The sequence below is a fragment of the Sphaerodactylus townsendi genome, linkage group LG01, assembly GCF_021028975.2.
Source record: "Sphaerodactylus townsendi isolate TG3544 linkage group LG01, MPM_Stown_v2.3, whole genome shotgun sequence".
In the NCBI taxonomy this organism is placed as follows: domain Eukaryota; kingdom Metazoa; phylum Chordata; class Lepidosauria; order Squamata; family Sphaerodactylidae; genus Sphaerodactylus; species Sphaerodactylus townsendi.
In genome coordinates, this window is record NC_059425.1 from 136056877 (window position 1) to 136080683 (window position 23807).

Consider the following 23807-nt stretch of genomic DNA (forward strand, 5'->3'; position numbering starts at 1 on the left):
CACCACTCTCCGAGGCAGTGAATTCCACTGTTGAACAGCCCTGATGGTCAGGAAGTATCTTTTCCTGCACTTTGAAACCATTACTCTGTGTCCTAGTCTCTAAGACAGCAGAAAGCAAGCTTGCTTTAAACTTATTTAATATTTAAACTTAATTTATTTAATATAATATTTAAACTTAGCTATCATGTCCCCCCTTAACCTTCACTTCTCCAGACTAAACATCCCCAGCCAGTGTTGGGATTCAAATAATTTAACAACCGGTTCTGGTGGTGGAATTCAAATAATTTAACAACTGGTTGTTTACAAGCACCATTTTAACAACCGGTTCTGCCAAAGTGGTGCGAACCTGCTGAATCCCACCACCTCCTTAAGCCTCTCTTCATAGCCTATGGATTCCATTCCTTTTGCCATTTTGGTTGCCCTGCTTTGAACACGTTCCAGTTTGTTAATATCCTTCTTAAATTGCGGTTCCCTGAACTGAACACAGTACTCTAGGTGTGGTCTGACCAATGCAGAGTAGAGTGGTACAATTACTTCTCTCGATCTAGAAACTATACTCTTATTGATGCATCCCAGGATTGAATTGGCTTTCTTGGCTGCCATATCACACTGCAGATTCAATCCAACTTAAAGTCCCTGTACAATGGCAAACACAAGTTTTTAAATAATTCAATTTTTAAAGTGTAGTCCACAAGGGTTTCCCTCTCTACTTAACTGTGAGATCACACTGAGTGTGATTTTATAGCTAATATAGAATCTTTCCAGGTACACACTAGCTTTTTCCAAGTGCAGATTTCTTTGCAGTGCAATGGGAGTCAATGGAAGACCATGTGCCTTCCATGCAGAAAGTCCCAGGCATAGAGCCTCCTGTTTCCAGTTAAAAGGGTCAGGTAGCAGGTGATATGACAGATCTCTACCTGATTCCCTGGAGAGCCACTACCAATCAGAGCAGACAAGTTAGACAATCTTCCCAATATGCATGTTCCCAATGTGCACAGTTGCAGGAACTTGGGTGTCATACATATTTTGTATGCACATACTACTTTGGTATGTGAGAACCAGAACCATGTAAAATGTAATGGTCAATTTGTATGAAGTCAAACTAAATGTATATGCAAAACATACATGCCACTTTCTAGACAATGTGGTGACTGCACATATCTGGACATAACATCTGAAAAGGGCTTGCTTCATGTATCATGGGGCTTATCCAAAGCCACTAAAGCAATAAACAACAGGACAATGGCAGCATTAACTAGCAAGGGCATAAAAGAGTCAATTCATAAGTTTCAAATAATTAAAAAGATATACTGGCAATTGCAATATAGAAGAGTTTAAAAACAGATGCGGACACGTGCTTGAACACTGAAGGGGATGTGTATGCAACTTGTTGCAGCAGAGGCGTACCTCCCATTGGGCAAAGTGGGCAGCTGCCCTGGGCGCCACCTTGTGGTGGGCGACAAAATTGCAGGTTTGTGAGGGATTTTGTATTTTCAGTGTTTTTCCGTTTTTGGCCTGCAGGGGGCACAGATTTTAGGCTAGCAGCACCAAAATTTCAGGGATTTTTTGGGAGACTCTCCTGATGATGTCACCCAGGTTTGGTGAGGTTTGGTTTAGGGAGTCCAAAGTTATGGACTCCCAAAGGGAGTGCCCCCATCCCCCATTGTTTCCAATGGGAGCTAATAGGAGATGGGGGCTACACCTTTGAGGGTCCATAACTTTGGACCCCCTCCTGAACAAACTTCACCAAATCTGGAGTAATGACTTAAAATCATCAGTAGAGATCTCACGAAGACATACTCACAGTGAAAATTTTGGTGCTATCTCTAATCTTAATTGCACCCCTGACAATGAGGCACCCCTAAATTTCCCCAAATTCTCTTTTTAAATCCACTCCCTTCCACCAATGCTTGTTTTCCTTTCTTTCTTTTATTCTCTCAGTGCCTATGCATAAAGGTTGTTGTTGTTGTTGTTGTTGTTGTTGTTGTTTGTTAAAATCCTACCCCTTCGGCATGGATTTCAAAGAAGGGAGAATCTAGAGGTCCCCAGTTTAGAAACACCATTTAAAAATGATGCTGTTTGGGGTGGATTCCAGCATCACTTGTTTAAACCAGGGAGCCCAGATTCTCCTTTTAAATCTACCTTAAAGGGAGAGTCTGCCCCCCCCCAGTTTAAATAACATTGAAAGTGATGCTGTTTCCCCCAATTGGGGGGACTGGATACAACACCATAAAATGTTTTCATAGCAGTAATAAAACATTTTGAAAGCATTTTGAAAATGTTTTCCAAATATTATTTCGGCTGTGTGGCATGGCCCATTGCTATGTTCAGATTTGTGAGTTGGGGAATGTTCTATAATGTGGTGGTGACTTTGAAACGACCTGGTGGAAAAAATCATTGTTTGGTCATGGTGGGGGCCACCCGTGGGGGGGGGGCATCAAACTCAGGTTTTGCCCAGGGCTCAAGTTTGCCTAGGTACGCCCCTGTGTTGCAGGGAGGAACAAAAAGGGTGGTGGAAAAGAAACACAGGCAGGGGCAAGGGATCATTTTGCACTGATCCTCTGGGCAGTGTTGAAATAAACGTGCATGTCACTAGCATGGTTTCTGTCCATTGTAAAGCATACGTAACATTTCTACTTGAACTAAACACTGCTGTTTTCTAGAAGCTGTCATTGGCCATCTGAGTGCCTGGAAATACTTCATTTGCCATCGGAGTGTCATCCAGGACGATTTGTGATGGCACCCATGATATGCACTTCACTGGGAATACACCCAAGTGTTTCTTGCAACAAACTGAAGTCATTATTTTCAAAAGAAGTTTGAAAGCACAGGAAATTGCTTTTGGATGTGAAAAGACACAGCTGATATACCATGATACTTTTAAGTTCTGATGGTGTCATTGTGGAGGCCTATTACAGATCCCCAAGCCAGACTGGATAGAGTGACAAGCTTGGTAGATGAAGGGAATGCTGTGGATGTAGCATATCTTGGATGTTGCATATCTTGATTTCAATAACGCTTTTAGCAAGGTTCCCTATAATATTTATAGAGTCTTACAGTCTAATCCAGGTTTCGGGGGTGGGGGACTGAATGTGCACAGGGAGCACATTCTGCCACCAGTGCAAGGGGCATCACTGCCAGCAGAATGGGCGGAGGTGTAGGTGGTCAGCTGCCCCTCAGCTCCACAGCACCAAAACACGGAAATCAGGGCTGCCATGGAGCAATGGTGATATCCAATTGGATGCCAGCATGTGGGGGGGTGGGGGAAGAGAGAGCATTTCTGGGGGGTTGAGCCAATGTTAACCAGCTTCCCCAAGCATTGCAGTCCAGGAGTGCCAGCTCTCAGACCTGCAACTTGCGCTGCACAACAATGCAGCATAAGCCTGTGTCAAATGCAAATAATATCCTTCTTAAATTGCGGTTCCCTGAACTGCGGTTCCCTGGGGCAATTCAGGCAGTGGGAGGGTTTTTTTTGTTTTTCCTCCCTGCTGTGCCATCTGAAGCCCCTTTAGAAAGCATTGCTGCCTTCACTGTGCTGCCTCCAGCCAGGGCAGTGCTTTCCCTACCCCCCAACTGGCTTGCACTCCTAGTAGACCTTAAGCTAAACATGAATCAACAATATAATGTGGCAGCTTGGAAAGCCAATGAGTTTCTGGGCTTCATCAATAGGAGTATTATATCAAGGGAAGTAACCGTATCACTCTATTATGCGTTGATAAGACCTCAACTGAAATACTGTGTCCAGTTCTGGGCACCACATATCAAGAAGGAGCGTGTCCAGAGGAGGGCAATTAAATGGTAAAAGGTCTGGGATCCATGTTTTAAGAGGAGAGACTCAGGAAGTTGGGTATGTTTAGTCTACAGAAGAGAAGGTTTAAGGGGTGACATAATAGCCATGTTTAAATATTTGAAGGGATATCATGTTGAAGATGGGGCAAGTGTGTTTTCTGCTGCTCCAGGGACTAGGAGATGGAGTAATGGAATCAAACTATGGGGAAAGTGATTCCACCTAAACATTAGGAAGAGCTACCAAATGGTAAGGGTTGTTCAACAGTGGAATATGCTGCCTTGGAGGGTGGTGGAATCTCCCTTTTTTGGAGGTTTTCAAACAGATGCTGGATGGCCATATGTTAGGAGTGTTTTTTTATTTTTTGTTCCTGTATGGCAGCGGGTTGGACTATACAGCCCTTGTGGTCTTTTCCAACTCTATGATTCTATGATTTCTGCAGAAATCATAATTTCACATAAATAATGTTTATTATTAGGGGTTAAGGAGAGGAGAAATATTTCCTTCTCCATATTATAACAACCCTGTGAGGTAGACTAATGGAGAATGACTGGTCCAGAATCCCATAGAGAACTCCATAACACAGTAGATATATGAACCTGAGTGTCCCTGGACTCAGATTAGCAGCCAATTACTATACCACACTGCCTCTCAAGAGGGCTTTAAAGCATTTGACTTTGTCTGGATTATACACCACGGATACAATATAACACCTGGAATTTGTTACCTGTGGAAATATCAGGTGGCATGGGATTAATTTCTCCATTAACCATCTTCATATGAAGTTGTTTGATGTTGAATGGCTCCACAGTGAAGGGCAGTGTGCCAGTTAACATGGCAAACACACTAACTCCTCTGTCAAGAAAAATGGATTAAATATATTATGAAATAGATTAAATGTGCTATGGTTCTGAATACAGTACAGTAGTCTCATACCATGATCATGATGAAATCATCAGGATTCAGCAAACTAAAAGCTGTGAGAGCAGTGATTAATACTACATATCAGCTGCCCTCTCCACCATTTAGTCTACAGGCAAAATTAGTTTGCTCCTCATCCACCATAAAAGGAGAAAAATATGTAAAGTCAGAAACACAATAATGAAGCAGTGGCCCTTGCCCACTCTGAGTATATTGGTTATTATACCTAATGGATGTGATAAACCCTCAGCAGGTTTAACTGGCCTCTCTTTGGCTGTTTCCACACGGGCAGAAAACAGCACCCTAGGGACAGTAAAAAACACTGTCCCTGGGGCACTGTTCGCACAGCTGGCACGGCTGCATCACAGTGGCACCATGCTCACCCCACTCAAGCGGCACGAAAATGCCACTTTTGAACCTTGCTCAGGGAGCAAGGTATTTCAAAAACAATGTCTTCCACCTGCTGCTGTGAGAATGGCAGTGGGTGGAAGGTGGCGTTTTCCCCACGCCGGCCCCAAACACCTCCTTATCTCCTCCTGGTTTCCGTCACTCTGTGGAGGCCAGGGGACATGCTTCCTGGCCTCCATTCCTGCAGTCTTCGCTCTGGCCATGAGGGCATGTCCCCTGGCCTCCACAGAGTGACGGAAGCCAGAAGGAGATAAGGAGGTGTTTGGGGGGCTGCGCAGCCAGTGGGATCATTTGTGCAAACTGCCCCGGGGCTTGCATCATCATGAACCATGCCAATGCAGCCCTGCTGCTCTGGCCATGCAGAAACGGCCAACGTAACAATTCCCTCATCCTCACCTTTCTGTTATCTACCGTGCTGGTGATAAATATATCTGTCTAATGGATATTATACCTTAGGGAATAAGACTGAAGAATGAGGTAGAGCCTAGTTATGAATAATAATGATTATTTCATCCATTCTTCAGAAAACGACTAAATTATCTGATCAGTATCTTGTAATAGGAAAAGTTCAAGGAAAACTCTCTAAATTGCACTCTTCTGTAATGAAGCAACCCTATGCACAATCTTACAAGATTTAAATACCAAGCCATGTACAATATATTATTTTCCTCTCTATAGAAGAGAACAACAATAACCTTCCTAACTTCCTGCATTCTGCAATAGGCCCAACAACTACACTCTGGACTCAGTCAGCAATGTTATCAGTTTGTCATACCATGCACTCAATGTGACCGAACTTCATGAGGTCTGCAATTCTGCTCTATGAAATATATACAGATTACTGTTCCCCAGCAGGGACTGTCACTACCCATCACCATTAGCCTTGACCAGCCATGGAGGCACAGATCCAGGAGGCAATTAGTTGGCCTCACAGTTGCCAAGGCCTTGTCCACCTCAGCTTAGAGAGCTGACTGAATTTGTCCAATATAGGATGCAAAGATAAACCAAAAACCTCCAGCTCACTTATTGTATCAATATTGACTAGATCTCTCAGAGAATTCTGGCAACCAATTGGATACATGAGTCTTCACGGGCACCCTTAAGTCTGCTCGTCGTCTACACAGGGAGGGACCAGAGTTCCTAGCCTGACCTCCAGGACAAAATTATCTGACCATGGCACTCTATTTAAAGAATCAGATCCATATCAACCCCCATACCAAAAATCAAACCCAACGTGTGACCCGCTTGGTGTGTGGGATCTGTCCTTACCAGGGAGAGTACCAGTGCTGCCATGGATGACACAGTGTAAGGATCTCAGTCGTTCTTGTTTCCCTTACAGCCAAACCTGGCCTTGACGGAGATTCTTTTGGCCGGGCGTCCGGCCAGGACCTGTACCAACCTTGTGAGAATGCTTATCTCGCTTTCGCATAGTAGAATTCCGTTCTCATGAGAACGGAGCCGGGGGGATGGGTTAGTCAGCATTATAACCTGTTGTTTGAGCGGGGTTGCTCATTCCTGCCATGTCATGTGTGTGTGCTTTCTGAATAAACGGACTTATAATCAAAAGCCTTTTTATTTCTGCTCTTTGGAATTCCTTACACACAGGTCCAAAGACTGTGACAAGAAGGCCAAACTCCATGGGTTTTGAAATCCCCCAACACTTTTAATTTGGGAAACCTAAGGGTCCAATCCGAAACAACCTTCATCAGACTCGGCAGGGCATCAGCTGGATGCTGATGATTTCATCATGATCATGGTATGAGACTACTGTACTGTATTCAGAGCTATAACACATTTGGAGATCAGATGGGGGATTTTCCAAGAGGGGCTGAAGGAGGCAGTGGTGGAACTGATCCTGAAGAAGCCATCATCAGATCCTTTGGATCTGACCAACTACTGCCCAGTTTCGAACTTGTTCCTAGGAAAGGTAGTTGAAAGAGCAGTGGCAATGCAGCTACAAGTGTTCTTGGATGAAATTTCAGGATTAGACCCATTTCAGTCTGGCTTTCACCCTGGCTATGGGATGGGGACTATGCTAGTTGCTGTCGCAGAAGACCTCCAGCACCAATTGGATAACAACATCAGCGCTGCCATTGTTGCTCAGCCTCACAGCAGCATTTGATATGGTTGGTCACAACCTTTTAACCCACCACCTAGATGCTTCCTGAGTCTGAGGAAAAGCCTTGGAGTGGCTGACCCCGTTCCTCTGGAACCAAGGAAAGAAGTTGGCATTTGGGAGGGATTTATCCTCTCCACACTCTGTTGATTGTGATTTTCGCAGTACTTGAAAAACCCAGGATGAGGGAAATATCACGGGACAAACCTGCTTTAGGATAAGGAACTGTGCGAACTTCTTGGCCAAACTGGGATATTTCCAGTGGTAGGATTCAAATAATTTAACAACCGGTTCCAGTGCTGGAATTCAAATAATTTAACAGTTGGTTGATTACAAGCATCATTTCAACAACCGGTTCTGCCGAAGTGGTGCGAACCTGCTGAATCCCACCACTGGATATTTCCCTTGCGAATCGACCTGAGTTATGTGAGTATTCAGGTTTCCATACATGGAGCTAATGTGGATTTAGTTCCAGATTCACATTCCCATTGTGGTACTTATCCAGTCTTATTGAACTGTGTGGGTTTACAGATAAGAGTTGTGTATCCCTTTCCAGCAACATGAATTATATGAGTTATCTTACATGCTAAGAGTCAGCATGGTTTAGTGGTTAAGGTGTCAGGCTAGGATTGGGAGAACTCAGGTTCAAATCCTTACTCTGCCACGGAAACTTGCTGGGTAACCTTGGGCCAGTCACATACTCTCAGCCTCAACCCTGGCAAGTATTTGGATAGGAGATTCCAAGGGACACCTGGGGTGTGGTGCAGAGACAAGCAATTACAAATCACCTCTGAATGTCTTTTGCCTTGAAAACCCTATGGAGTGTCCATAAGTCACCTGTGACTTGTCAGGAAAAAAAATTGCATGCTATTCAAACTGAATGTGACCAGAGTTTTCTTGTCCTGATGTTATATTATTTTAGCAAATAAATCAGAATAAAAGGCAATGTCACTGTGATTTCTCATAGGGGATCTGAAACAAAATTTTTGCTCATCAAATCTTGAGACACTTTGGAGACATGTAATGTTGTTAGCTTTCATCCACCAGCTAAATACCCATTTTAATCCCCGAATGCCACCAATTTTAGTGGCATAGAAGAGCTGCAGCAGGTTACAGCCAAAACATTTTTGAGCCTAGCATCTCATCAGTTCCCAGCCACAATAAAATGTTAAACATATTTGTCATTCGTTACTACTGCTTTTATGCTGTTTCTCATACATATCCTAAGGTTAGAGCTCTCTCCTACCTCCAGAATTTCCATGCTTTGAGATTTCCATATTCCATGAAGGCGATTAAAAGATCTATTGGTTGTCATAAAGGCATCACTCCCACAGATCACCAATGGAAAATGATTTAATGAATACAGTAAAAATTTATTGGATGACATGTTGATGCCAGAAAGCTGTCATTTTTATGCTTGGTGAAGAATTCAAGGAACCTGTTCAGTCTTGAGGTACCATGATTTTTTTTACAGTATGTGTGAGCTGCTGTTGCAAACTGAATGGCAAGAGCCAAATGACTCTTGGCCCTTGGCTCTCAGCAAGTAGCTGGTAGACTGAGACCTACAATTAGGGTTACTAGATTCAGATTAAGAAATTCCTGGAGAGTTGGGGATGGAGCCTGTGGAGGACAATGCCACAGAATCCACCCTTCAACACTACTTTGGGAGCCAATTTTTAAAGGATCTGCTGCTGGGATCCAGATAACCTTGCATCCATGCTGAAATGATTTGGCATTTATCTTCCAACAGTTTCTGTTTGCATGGTTTTGAAGGAATGCCACTTGTTTTCAGGAGTACCTTTCAGATAGTGGAGCTACAAGAGGGACAAGCTGTTAAGCCGAGAAAACTTCTTATATGATTCCTTAGATATGAGTCACCCCATCAAATCTCTCTTCAGACATCAACTTGTAAGGTGGCTTTGGGCACATCTCAGCCTTATTTTCCAAATTTAAAATGAGAATGAAAGACATTTATCTCACAGGTTTATTGAACAGAGGAAACTATGAATGCAAGAAAAAACAATGCACCTTTAGGAGCTAATTATTGTCTACTTACATAGACCAGACATCCACTTTTGGTCCATATTTTTTATGAGCCAGGAGTTCTGGGGCTGCATAGGCTGGACTACCACATTGTGTATTTAATAGTTCTTGAGAAAGGCCATCAAATTTCATTATGTTGCTTAATCCAAAATCTAGGGAGCGAAAGAATAAAAACGAAGCATTTGCATTTCTATTTGGGACTTCCGAATTTTTACCATTTGGATAAAGAGGAGTAGAAACATACCCCTACTACACAGTTAACTGCAGTTAAATACAAACTGTTGTCAAGAATATGTTCATGTGGGCATAATTTTGAATGCGCTATGTGTCTGCAGGTAAGGGCAGGTTCTCATATAAGGTTGCCAGGTCTCAGGTTTTGGGCCCCATTCTCAGGGCTTCATAGTCATTATCAGCTTTAGGTTGGGAAATTCCTGGAGAATAGAGTGGGGCTGGATAGGGGAGAGACTTTTGTGAGGTATAATGCTGTAAAGTTCACCCTCCAAAGTAGCCATTTTCTTCACAGAAACTGATCTTTTAGACCAGAGGTCAGCTGTAATTCTGGGAGATTCCAGATCCCACCTAGAGGATAGCAATCCTATCAATAAACTATTGTTCTCTGCTCTCAAAAAGCTTTGAGCTTTTACCATTTAGGTAAGCTTTTCACTGCTCACTTAACAACAGTTTTTTACTGAAACTCAATGAAAAAGTCACACCAAAATTCTAACTTAACAGCATTCCCCACCCACCCCACCAGCTGACTTCAGTGTAGTCATAATTTTACTGAGGGCCACTTTGATTCAGGAGGAGGCTTTGAAAACATGACACCACACTAACCGCCACATTAATGCCTGCCCAAATTTTGGAGCACAGAACAATGGCTTGGAGCTGCTAACCATCTGACTCCTTCTGCAGTGGGCCTTCTCAGGTCATAACAGTGATGACACTTGAAAAATGAGCCAATGTCAGCATTTCACGGTTCAAATGATGTGGGGGGGAAAGGGGGGGGAGTACTGGGTTATACAAATCAGTCTATTTTGTAAAGTGTACCCATCAAAAAAAAAAAAAGGACGACGCAAAGAATAAGCAGAACGGGATTTTAAAAAACGGGATTTAGCTGTTGGTTTTATTTTCCCAGCATGTCCAACACTTGCAAAACATAAAGGCTAACATAACACATATGGAGCGTCTGAAGGGATTTTCTTAATAAAAACATATTTTCTTGGCTTTCAGCCTAGTCCACACAATTAAATCAAACATGTAGAAAAGTGCATGGTAGAAAATTATCCTGGGAATAAGAGGAGATGAGTAACATAAGTAGAGGAGTGTTGAAAGGGTGTCATTCTTGGTGTGAAAGCCATACCAAGGTCTTTTCCTGCCCCTTTATGGTGTATAGCAAGGATGTAATTACTTGATATAATCTCAATCTAGAATTAAGATTAATATTTTAATCTCCAAGAGGAAATTCATATGTTAATCTGTTTACCTGAGATAATTTCTAAAATGTATGGGGGAGGGGGAGTTTTCCTTCCTTTACATTGATTTTCCACAGGTACAGCAAGATACACATTTATCACATGCTAAGTAAGCTTCATGAAGACAGCAAAATGATGTATGGGAGCAATGCTGCAGATTGTACCCATAACACACAGCCAGTGCTGTATAGTGGTTAAGTCTATGGGACTAATACCTGGAAGACAAAGTTCAAATTGTACCTTGGAAGCTGGCTGGGTGATCTCTGGCCAGCTATACTCTCTCAGCCTCACCTATCTCACAAAGTTGTTATGCAAATAAAATGGAGGCAAGGAGAATGACATAAACCACTTCAGGTTCCCATTGAGGAAGAAGCCAAGGCATACATGAATTAAATCAATAAACACACCCCAGCTACTTACACAAGGCTATTTGTTCAGACATAGGTCACCATATGCAGTTATCCACAAACAATAAACTATAGGCTGACCAAAAACAACAACAAAACAGAACACACATTCTTCAGAGTAGAGAGTTTATATATGGCAGATACCTACCAACAATTTTGATGCTATTATTTTCATCCAGAAGAAAATTTTCAATCTTCAGATCTCTAAACAAACCAAGACAGAAAGTCAACATAAACATTGTTTTTCTTGAAAACCAAAGGTTCGCACTGCAATTCTTAGTTATGGCTTTTTGGAATCTGTCTTAATTGGCGCTCTAAGAACCAAACAATTATAAAAACAAGCATTGAAATAATAAAAATATGACAGTGTTGACAATTTGTGATGTGTCATAGTCTGTTTTCCTTGCGTGGTGGCCTAAAGGGTCACATTCAGTTTCCCAACTTCACTACTTGCCTGAGCTACAAAAAGAACAGGATTGTCAAACAACTGCTAGGCTGATGGGTAGCATCTAGCTTTCTGGGTCCCAAGATATGCAGACCAAATAATATCATATATGTGTTTTTCCACTTTCCCAGAGCAGATGGAACTGAAAATTGCAAATACTCCATAGGGTAAAAAATCCAAATCATCAGTAGAGTTACTGAAATCAATCCAAACATCACAAGTTTTCAGAGTGACCAATACTCTTCTTCAGATTAATGTCCAATCAAAATGTATTCTATTTATTGGGTATTGTAGGTTTTCTGGACTGTGTAGCCATGATCTGGTAGTTTTAGCTCCTAATATTTCGCCCTCATCTAATGTTTCTGGCATCTTCAGAGGCATGTTGTGCTAAGATGTGTTTCTTGTCATGTGGCTGAGCCGTTAGAGGCAAAAACTACCTGACCATGTCCCCATAGCCCACAAAACCCACAAGCTGATTCTGACCGTGAAAGTCTTCAACAATATATTGACCACAGATATATTCCACTCTTCCATCCAGAAAATGGACCCTTGGGCAGATTTAATTTCATAATTACAATAAAATAAAGAAGCCAACAGTCAACAAATCAGCCCTTAGTCTCTCATTTTATCAATATGATTATGAACCAGCACCATTAAAAACAATATCATTTTAAATGACCATAATTTAAATGTAAGAACAACCATACCTTTATATGACAGCACAGGTGTATCTCTCCTGCGAGAGAATTCAAAATTCAATAATATGGAACCAAACTTTCTCTTGCATAGAGAATTATAATGGCAGGCTCGGTACTTGAGCAGGTCTATATGAAAAGTGGTGATCCTTGAGATAGTGTGGATCCAGTCTACTTATAGGTCTAAAGGTTAAAACCAGGACTTTGACTTGGGACCAGAAAATAATGGGTAACCAGTATAGATAGAACAAAAATATGCAATTTGCTCCTGACAGTTTCCCCCTATTCAGAGTCTGGTTACTGGACTTCCAACTACATTCTAGTATCCAAACACTCTTTAAAAGCAGTCCCATATAGATCACTTTTCTGTAATTCAGTCTGAACATCTCTTGGAACCTAATATTATGTATTGTGCAACTGACAAAGGGAGCTTTGGCTCCTGAAAGCTTATCCTTCAAAAATCTTGTTGCTTTCTAAGTGCTACTAAACTCGAATCTACTGCAAACCCACATGGCTACTCTCTGCAACTGTTATTGTGTAGCATGGTGGACACTGAGGAGATCTGGGTTCAGATTCCTACTCAGCCACACAGCTCATGAGGTGACCTTGGTCACTGATGTCCCCCAAAGACCTCACAAGGCTTCTAAGGATAAAAGGACGAGGAAAGAATCATGTATGTGACTCTAAATTCCTTGCAGGAATTATGGGATGAAAATTAGAGTCCAGGCCGATGAGATGAAAATCATGGAGCTTCTGTAAAAGGTGAACTACAAGTTCAACTGGACTAAATGAAGAGGGGAGACTATCTTTAAACGCCACACTCTTCTGGATGTTATTTTGAACCTTACCTTGCTCCCATATGCAAAGGTTTCTCCATTATCCTACCAGTGCCACTGCAAATGCAGAATCATGCAGTGGCAGTGGAGATTCCGCAGGAGAGTTTTCTGTGCACTTTCCTCTGTCAGCCCCTTCATAGCCACCATTTCCCCTGCATTTTTCTTTGCTTTATCCCTAGAAGATTTTTGTTTTTAGAAGTCCTCAAATCCTTTTGATAAAATAGTAGGGAAAATGATTGCCACAAGGGACTGACAGCGGAAAAATGGTGACAATATGAGACGAGCTTTTTAAATGTGTACCTTCCCATCCAGATGGCATGATAACACACTTGGTCTGTAATGCTCCCATAAAGACTGAGGCAAAGCAGGTTTAGGAAAGAGCATAGTATGGAAAGGAAAAGAATGGTCAGAGTACAGTTAAACCATACCTTAATAGTGATGTTCTCCCCAAAAACGGTGCTCTAATTGGGAAGACAAAAGCCGTTTCTGCATGGTCAAAAGATCCCAGAGGGAGCATGGAAAATATCCTTGTGTAGCTGGGAATTCTGCACGGTTTCCGAAGCTGCCCAGGGACTGCCCAGGGTTGCCCTGGTATTTTTCCTTTGCCCCACAACTTTCAAAAATCGCCAAATTGGCAGTTCTTTTAAAATGCTCCTGTGTGACCCCACTGCCGTGCAAACACCACAGAAGCAGACCTGGTATATTTTTCCCGCCTCACCACTCCCTCCCACTCCCTCTGTCTTTCCGTCACCAATCAGCAACCAGGGGCATTCTGCCCATGGAGGCGGGGGGGCGGGGGGGCGGGCAGAGGAGATGGTGCTTCCCGAACCAGCCACACAAAAGCCTGGAAATGCATCCTGAACAAAGCAGCCAGCATTTTCTATTGGTGCGGCCCCCTAATACAAAAACACAGGCAGCTCAAGTGGACCAAGAGCACCCCCAGCCAGCCCCAAAACAAGGAAGCAGCAAGCCTACAAGACCACTGTGTGTTGGGAGGTGGGGAAAATGTGAGGGGAAACCAGCAGCACAAGCCACCCTCCATACGGTGGTGGGGGGGGGGGGCTCAGATTTTGCACTGGGCTACATTTTCCTTAGGTATGCCTCTGTCATCAATTGACAGAGTCCAAATCCAGTTTGAAATACCTCCTTCTACACACTATATGGTTGGATAAAAGAAAGGAGGGGAATCTCAGGAAATCTTGCAGAGAAGGTAAAACAGAGGAGGCTTCCAAGTGTGAGGGAGATGCATTTAGGGTATAGTCTTGGACCTATCAAAAAAGATTTGCGGGACACCAGGCATGCTGAGATCTGCTTGCTGCTGCCACTCAAAAACAACAGTGAATCAGAACGCAGGACACCAGGAATGCTCAGATCTGTCCTGTGCTTGTGCAGAACAAAATGGAGTATTACCTCCCAGTCCTGCCTTGGCTCCTGGGAAGAAATGGGGAGCCATGTGGAGGAAGAAACCAAGACAAAATAGCCATGGTATGTATGATCCTGGTTTTACCCCAGGATATTTTGACCATGCAAAAATGGCCAAAGTGGAAGTGTTCTTAGACAGATGAACAGATAGGTATGTAGCAACCACTCTATGGCCACAAGATCCACCCTGTCCCCTAATGTACATAAAAGGCAAACCAACCAAACTTGAGAAGAAAACCCCTGACCATAGCCAGGTCCATCTCAATCTAATGCTGCACATTTAGGAAAAGATTTCACTCACTCAGCTACCCAAGTATATGAATTGGGTTAACATTTTATAAGTCTCACTGGTTTCAATATGTCATGCACTCATAGTTCAAAAAGAGGATTGGATTTTAAAAAAAAGCTTTATGGATTGTTTTATTGTATTCCTTCTGTTTTAAAGAGAAATAATATTTTGTACCTGTGAACAATCCCAAGGCGATGTAAGTGTTCAACTGCAGACAGGATCTGCTTGGTATATTTCTTGACTTCCCTCTCGTCCAGTTTCTTTTTCTCACATATTCTGTCCATGAGGTCTCCCCCTAGACACAGTTCCATCACCATGTAAAAAGAGTTCTCTGTCTCCAAGGTTTCATATAGCTGGACAATATTAGGATGTTTAATCATCTGATGTATTCGGGGCTCCCTCTTCATATTTTTTAAAACATAGGGATCCTGCTTGGCTTTTTTCTTGTCTATAACTTTAATGGCTACCTGAATCACAGAAATGTTATAAATATATCTTTTATAGTTTGGACATCACCTATTTCAGTTTTAGCAGCACAGACTTCATTTTAAAACATCCAGTGGGTGGGAAACATTTCATAAACTTTTGCAAAGATGGAATCAGGACAGCATGTTTTCTTCCACTAGCCAGTAAAGCATAATTGCGATTAAAGCATAATTGCCAATACAGGCGACATTATAAACTCTTTGATCTCTGTTAATAGACAGTACTATGCTTTACTTAGTTCACTATATTACACACTTTGTCCTGCCAAAAGGCTCTGTGAATGTAACACAGTGGAATATTTGCTCATCTGGACATTCGCTAAACATCCTCCCCTCAGCTTCTTGTTTTTTAATGTCTTTTAATGCAGGCTCTCCAAAGGAAAATCATCAGTGTATCCATTAATGCATTCCCAAAGAGGAAAATTAAAAACTCTTTAAAATGCTTTGTGTAATTATATCATAATTTAATTAGCATAATTAGAATCATGGGGGGAATGAGTGATAAACAGTGCACAAACATCGTATAAAGTAAAATTAGCAACACTTTCAGAGATCTGTTGTGTATTTCAGACCATTTTAGCTAACAAATGAATGACTATTGTACCTTCTTTTGCATGATTACTGTTATTTTGGCTAAATACCAAATCAATAACCTCAATATTTAGACCTGTTGAAAGAAAAGAGATTCTGAATTTCCTGTACAAGTACTACTATAAGATCCAGGACCTTTTTACTTACTCTGTTATAGTCACTCTCAATTTACCTTCTCCCCTGTGGGGACATGTAACCCCTCCATCACTTTAGCAAAGGATCCCTTGTTGATCATTCTGCCCACCAGGTAGTTGCCAACTTGTTTGGTATGTGGGAAATTCTTCCTGGACTCTTGGGTCATCTTGCTGAAACAAGCAGGTAGCTGTACAGCCTTACTGTTTTTCTCCCCATCTGGTAAATGCCTTTCCTGGTTTGTTGTATCTGTTGCTCTGCCATCTGGAGCCACTCTGATTGCTGCAGGCATTCTTGAGGGGGTCAAGTTGGCTGATGCCTCCAGCCTCCAGGGGAGTGCTAGTTTTGCACATGCCAGTTACAATGATTAACAAATTCTAAGTCTTCCCATCCCAAGGCAGAAGTGCCAAGCCATCCTGCCCCAGAGACTACCTTTTCATCACTGATCTCTGTCTGCAGGCATGCAGATTTGCTCAAGCAGAACCAGGCTGGAGATTATTAACTTAACTTGATACATGATGTCAATTAATGCCTTAGAACTGACAGCTCCAATGTCACTTAATCCCAAGGAACAGACCACTCCCATTTACACAGTCCAACTTGAGCATCAAAGACGTCGTTTGTCAGCAGCTAACACCAGTAGGCTACATTAGACTGGCTCTCTTTTCCTGCATTTCAGAGGCAATAGTGCAGCAGTTCAATTGTAAAGTCATCAGAGCAAAGTGTTTATTTAAGACAAAGTAACATGTTCAGAACTTAGTGGCACCTGTCTTCTGACCTGATGTATCCTGGAGTTTTCTGAAGGAACACAAGTTCTCCTTGCACCAGTTGAGTGACCCATACTCTTCTTGGTCTTCCTCGGTATTCTGTGCAAAGTGAGAATATTAGTGCTGTCATTTTAGTGGGCCCCATTATTGATCCCTGAACCTCCACAAGTGTCTAATGGCATAAGACTGTTAACACCTGCCATCTCTATGAGCCAATAACATCATCTGTTATTGTTGGCAGCCTTCAGTATGGCACCTAGCCAGTGGTGTCACATGCTCACAATTTACTGGCTTGCTTGGATCAAGCAAACAAAGGTTTTATTTAAGCATGAGCGGTGGCAGCATATGTCCAGAATGAGTAACTTAACCTCACTCACACACATCTTCTGACCTCACACACCCTGGATTATTCTGGGGGGACCCAGAGTCATCATGGACAAATCATTAATTCTTTTTCATCTGCATTTCAAATATATCTTCTCTTTTGGCATCTGCACATTTGTTCACATTCTTCCTCTTGCCCTAGACTCAGACTTACTAGATCAAAAGCAGTTCTCAGGCAGCAGTACAAGATTATGCAAAGTATTTGCCATCCAACTTGCCACATAAACATGCTTGGCGTGGGAATCAGCACAGAAAAATATGTAAGCCCGGAATACCCATGTAGAGAACAAAACCATGCAGTTCAGCCCCACACGTCCAGTGGTGGGGCTCAGTAGTTTCGCACCACTTCGGTGCTAAGGGTGGCAATGTAAAAGAACAAGAAGTTGGTGAGGATCCTTTTAGGGTTGCCAACTCTAGGTTAGAAAACTATTGGAGATTTAGGTGGATCCTGGGAAGGGCACAATTTGGGGAGCAGAGGGACATCAGCAGGACATAGTGCTTCAAAAATAGCAATTTTTCTTACCATGGAACTGATCTTTGAAGTCTGAAGATAAATTATAATTCCAGGCAACCCCCAGCCTTACCTGGAGGATAGCAGCCCTGTTTATAACATACACCTTTTCCCCTTCTTTTCATCATCTCATCAGTTTGCTGTTTCCAAAGAAAAACAAGGTGGATGATTTAGAATAGGATCAGATAATAAAAGGGATAGGAAGCATTATGTGCAGCAAAAGCACCATATTTTAAAAACATTTTCTTTTTTTAAAAAATGGTTAAACATTTCTTTAAATATATAACAAAACTTAAAACATGACAGCCAACTACACCAACTATTGCTATGGTTGGGGAAGAGCCCAGCCTAACACCTTGAAAAACCTTGCATTGCAAGGATTGCCAAAAAATTTTTAAAGGCTTTTTTTGTTTGGAAGAGGAATGACTTCAAAAGCGGCAAATAAAAAGGATCAAATATGCCAAAAGCAGCAATATTCAGCATTAGGGAGTATATTAAACAGTGAATAGAGGCCAGTTCATGGTGAAAAACTGCAGGAGACAAGGCGATTGCTGTGATGACTTTTTAAAAGGAAGAATATATATTACAAAATTAGATTGACTTAACAGTTATTACTCTATTCACAGAATTCTGGGAACTGTAGTTCTATGAAGCAGTTTATAGATTAATTTAAAAAAAAAGAGGCTACAGAAAACTATAAATCCCAAGATTGCGGTGGGTGGGTGGGGGTAGGGGTAAGTTTGGCAGGTTTTGTCCAAAGATATATAAATTGAGCAACTGTGATGTGCTCTCACTGTGTTTTGTTCAAAAATATAAACTTCATCCAGAATTAAGCTCAAGAAAAACTGGTTCTGTATGTCTGTTGCAATTTTGTAAAAAATAACATGTATTTTTTTGCTTGCTGTTACAGTTTGACACGTGATTTTATATAACACTTCATGAGATATTGAAAAATTATGCCAGCACTTTATGCGTTTATGACTAAAGCAGAAACTGTGGACTGTGTTTATTACCAAAGCAGAAACTGTGAATATAGCCATTCTGAACTTTCCTTGATCTGATTTAAAATATACAACAGACAACAATAAAGTCATTACAGCGTGCCTCCATTGTGTAGAATGGTTTGCTTATTGTGCATTCTATACAGGATGTGAGTAGCGCACCCATACTCAGAATTAACCTTTTCAATTTGATTTTCCTCTGGAAAGTTTGCAAACTGTTCAATGTCCTCTGAAATGTTTTACTTTGATATTCAATTTGATATCCCTCTGAAATATCAGATATTCCTCTGGAAAATCTTGTTTTACTTTAAAACAAGATTGTTTGCTGGCTGAGAGAATATGCTTCAAGTTTGAAAGTTCTTTTATGCCACCATTTTCTGGATTTTCTCCTTGATATCCAAATAACCTGCACAGATTTAATTAAACTATTTTTTAAAATCAGTTAACGTAGCAGAGCTTTGTACACAAACAGTGTTCTGTGACACTGCAGGGAGGAATTTGACTTTGCAGTGTTGGCCATGAGGGAAAGTCTTCTGAGGTTTAACTAGAATTTGCTTTTTAACTTCCATTCCCTTGCTGGTTTACAGTTCCATGGACAGAATTCTGGACAACCTGTCTGTACAAACCTGTTTTTGCTTGCTCTTGAATTTTCCATCCTCTCTGGATCAATAAATGCAGTAACACATCAATACCAGATAGTAAATATGCATCTGCAAAAGATGGTAAATCCCTGTAGTTTTCTGCTTTGGCACAAAAAGTGTTTGATCTACAGGTGATGTCATGGCTGGTGGGTGATACATTACCCTCTTCAGAGATTATTAGTTCAATAATACACAGCCTGATCTTTAATTTTAATGTGAGACTGATATTTTTGTTCTTACATTGGAAAACCAGATTTCCAATGTGATATAAAGATTAGATAACATGTTCTTATTTTTTCTTCATTGTTTAGTTATTGGGGGGGGGGGGTAGCTGCTGTGCTTTTTTCAGCTAAAGGAACATAGTTAAATCATTTCCGTATGTGAGAGTTTGCAAACTGTTCAATGTCTAAAGAACCCTATGTTTCTGGACACAGAGAGCCATCAACTCCACCCTGCTGTGTATGTACCAATGTCTGCAGCCACAGACCGTGGGCTGAAAAAAAGTTTTTTTGTGTTATGCTTTTATTGCTTTATTTCTAAATTGGATTCCAAGGTGAATATACCATTTACATTGCATGGGAAATATACTTAATTTTTTCCTTCCACATTTCCGACCTTCAAAACTGTAGGATATGGGAATATGCATGCTGTTTTTGCCTCTCAAACTACTAACAAACTCTGTAAGGACTACAAAGATCAGCAACAGGCAAGAACTCTGCATATTGGACAGTCTTCATTTGAAAGTCCTGCCACTGGAAAATTGCCAGCCCCAGGCTTCTTGACCCCCCCCAAAAAAGTTTAAAATAACAAAATATTTTGATATTTCTTAGTAGCCTTATTTGAAAGGAAGCTACATTGTGTAAAGGTCTTTGGTCTTTATCAGCCTTCATGAAATTGAGCAGCTCATATACATGTGTAAACAGACATCCCCAAGCTGAGGCAGTGATTTGCTTTATAAATCAGATAATCAAGGATGTGGCTGAGGAAGGCTTGGTATTTACCAGTGTCTTTTATTTACTATTTAATAGCTAAATGTGTTATGCTGTATAAATCTTGAAACAACTTGATTGTAAAACATGTTCTCTAAAGTCAATGGACCTTCCCTACTGAGTCCTAAAACTTGTGAAAAATGGGCAGTATCAATAAACACCAACCTTTGTACCAATAAATGTGTTCCCCTCATTACTCAGTGCGCCCAGAGGCATGCAGGTATTAAAGGCCCCATTCTCCCTTATATAGCAATTATATGTGTAGCAGGGGACGACATGTAGTTTGGAGAAACGCTTTGTTGAATTTCCGGCTTTCCTTTCCAGGGCCAAGAGGGACAGAGGAGAGGTCATAAGTATTCCCTTCTGAAAGAGTTTTGTCTCTGTTGCATAGGTATATTTACTAGACAAATAGGAATCTGAGTATTGTTCCCTCTCTGCCCCATTCCTGCCTCTCTATCATCCTTTTCACTGTTTTTTTTTTCATACAGTTCCTCAAAATGGATTTGTATGTAGACTTCACAATACTCTAGGGTTTAATTTTGACAGTAGAGTGGTCAAGTAGAATAATGCACCTTCCTGTGGGATGCTTGTTTCAGATTTTGGATTGGTCTTATTTTCTCAAGGAATATGCTAATAACATGTCATAAACAACTTAAATTTTTGACAGCTGCTTTATAATGTTAACAATTCCTGGCCGGTAAATCTATAGAATAAAGCATACAGAGGTTTTGCTCAGGGAAAAGAGGCTTTCTCAGTAGACTCAGAATGGATAGCCTGACATCGTCTGCCATTTTTCTGGATTTTTTCTGCTTCACAAATTACACTTGCGTGTATTATGCAAATGACTGTACAATTTTATGTAAGCTCAGTATGGCATAACCAGGTTGTGAGATGCATGTTAGCAGACATCTCATTAGAAATGTGAAGGCAACTTCAGTGTCTATCAACCTAGTCTTACAAGAATAACAGCCCGATCTAGAGGATGCTGGGGCCAGGGACAGTGCTGCTGCCACGTTTCCACACCATACTTAAAGGACTTTCAGGCATAGTGGGAAGATGAAAAAAACAAGAAATCCCTGGCAGCCTGAAAAGTGCCCTTAAGGACTACTGTAATTATGCGGCCAGGGAGGAGGCATTCCCAGCAGAGGCGTAGCTCCAAGGGGGCGGGGCGCACGTGATGCACCAGGGGCGTGCCCCTGTGGGGTGTGTGGTGGGGGCGTGGGGGGATGTTCTGGGGCAGGCCAGGGGCATTCCGGGACTAGGGTGGAGGATGCACCAGTGCACCGGGCACTTTCCCCCCTTGCTACACCTCTGTTCCCAGACCAAAAGCCTGGTGGAAATCGACTAAAGTGCGGCATTGTGGGAGGCAGCCTCTTTTAGGTAAGGCACCACAGAGCTGTGTGACACTCTATTCACAGAAGGACACCATCTTGGCCCCACTTTTATGTTACTTGGACCCAATCCAAATATCACATGAAAACAAACTGCATAACTTCCATCTTTCCTGGTTACATGACCCCAAGGGAATAAGAGTCCCTGGAATGCTGCGTTCCCAGTCCTGTACCTCCCCACATCCACCTGGAGGATTACCATGGGCTACCCAATCCACTAGTTTCCTGTAGTCAGAGAGAGAGAGAGAGAGAGATAAAAGATCCCTTACTGTTTCCCCACAATTCTTTTTAGACTCATGGTTTTGTTCTACCATGGAAGGAAGCATAGGAAGTATGGATGGTCGCCCTGAGCCCTATTGGGGTGGGCGGGATATAAATGGAAAAATAAATTAAAAATTGTCCCTATGTAATTTTTGTATCTGTATCTTTCCTTGATGCCATAAAGAAAATGCTACAATGCCTCTCCCAGCAAGACAATGATACTCATTTTGAAAAGGATTTAATTTTTAGAACAACCACTTTTGACTTTTTTAAATAAATGAAAGCACCATTTTTATGCCACCATTTTATAAAATATTGGCCCAGCTTAGTTGTATGATGAGTAGCAATGTGCTTCTCTAAGGCCCAGAAACACGGGGGTATGATTTTATATAATGTGGTTTTTTTTTGGGGGGGGGGGGGCTTTGCACTGGCACTTTACTTCCCTCCCTTCCACCCCATCCTCCACAGTCAGGGAGAAGCCACCTGCCATTGCCTGGCCATTGTGGACAGGGACCATTTTCCTCTTTAATTTTCCAGTTTGCAGCTGCATAGCTATGCAGTTGCAGCTGGTCATATCATGGGACATCAGTATGGCTGTGGAGGTTCATTTCAGCCTACCTGTGTAGCTACACATGTGTTGCAGGACAGTAAAAAAAGAGAAGCATCTCTGAGCAAAGACGCGACAGTAACCCAGATTGTTTTTGTGGCTTCCAATTGCTGCCTGAACCGAACACATGTGAATGGGAAAACAGGAAAACGGGTTCCTTTATCACGACTGCAATCTATTATACATTTGCTGTGCGGAAAGGCCCTGTGTGTATACAAATCTGATCCCCAAGCCAGCACATGCACCAAGTCAAAAGATAAGCAATAATGCCAGTTATTTGTTTGGAAAGAGAGAGGATGGACAGGGACTGAACAGAAAAGGGTGGAGTTTCTCATTATTGGCTTCAGCTGTTTCCCTTAAGGTAGAACACATTGAAAGTTTTAAAAAATAGAACTATTTTAAGGCTGAGACTCAGTAAGTGGATACCTTTAGATTAAGTGATTAAAACAAGTAGCAGATTTTGAAACGATTTGCCGAATGCCACAGAAAACTAGAACAGCAAAAACATTGGCACACTTCTCTTCTCTACAAGGAGAGAATGTTTCCCTGCTCAGACTTCACCTCTGACCTTTTTATTTCCATCATAGGCTTTATTAATCCCTTTCCCGAATGGTCCAGATGGGTGTCTGCCACCACCAGACGAGGAGGGAGCGTTGCACTTTCTGATGAACAGAACAGCCATGATGCATCATTCCCTGCCAACAATTTTCACAACAAATATTTTATTGGAGGTTTTATATGAATTATTGTTTCAAAGACGCGAGAGCCAAGTCTCTCCTTACATTCATGGGGGGGGGGGGGCAGCTTTATGAAAATTACTGATCATTTGCCATTGTAAGTTAAGGTGACTGATACATGATGCCCCCCATTTGCCTTGCGCATGCTGAGTATTTCAGTCAAGCACTGTAAGAAATTCTTTTGGACTATCTCATTTTTTGGTTGTAGCATAAAAGAGTACATACCATCATTATAAATATAGATTTGTTGATAGTTTGCATATAAAAGTGTTTCCATATAGACGTGTTTCTAGTTAATATGTGGTTCACAAAACAATACACCTTTATAAAGTTTAACTGCACTCCATTTCAAAAACAAGGAGAAAACTGATGTCCTACTCTAAAAAAAGAGAGAGCAAATCTTCTTTCTTTTATTTTTGTTTTTCAACAGCCACATTATTTTCAGAACTATGGCCAGGAAAATGATTTC

The 23807-nt window shown here is 41.6% G+C and overlaps 1 protein-coding gene across 2 annotated transcripts in view; it reads right to left on the reverse strand.

Annotated features, from left to right (window-relative positions):
* The window catches only part of LOC125439348 (hormonally up-regulated neu tumor-associated kinase homolog A-like), a 32287-nt gene extending 15990 nt beyond the window's left edge, over positions 1 to 16297 (reverse strand). For both annotated transcript variants that reach the window (XM_048508434.1, XM_048508424.1), the window contains exons 1-5: positions 16090 to 16297; positions 15016 to 15308; positions 11303 to 11358; positions 9289 to 9427; positions 4515 to 4642 (exon numbers count right to left, since the gene is read on the reverse strand). In XM_048508434.1, coding sequence (XP_048364391.1) covers positions 4515 to 4642; positions 9289 to 9427; positions 11303 to 11358; positions 15016 to 15308; positions 16090 to 16218 — 745 coding nt within the window. In that variant the 5' untranslated portion in view covers positions 16219 to 16297. The remainder of the gene's footprint in view (positions 1 to 4514; positions 4643 to 9288; positions 9428 to 11302; positions 11359 to 15015; positions 15309 to 16089) is intronic.
* Between the last annotated feature and the right edge of the window lie 7510 nt (positions 16298 to 23807).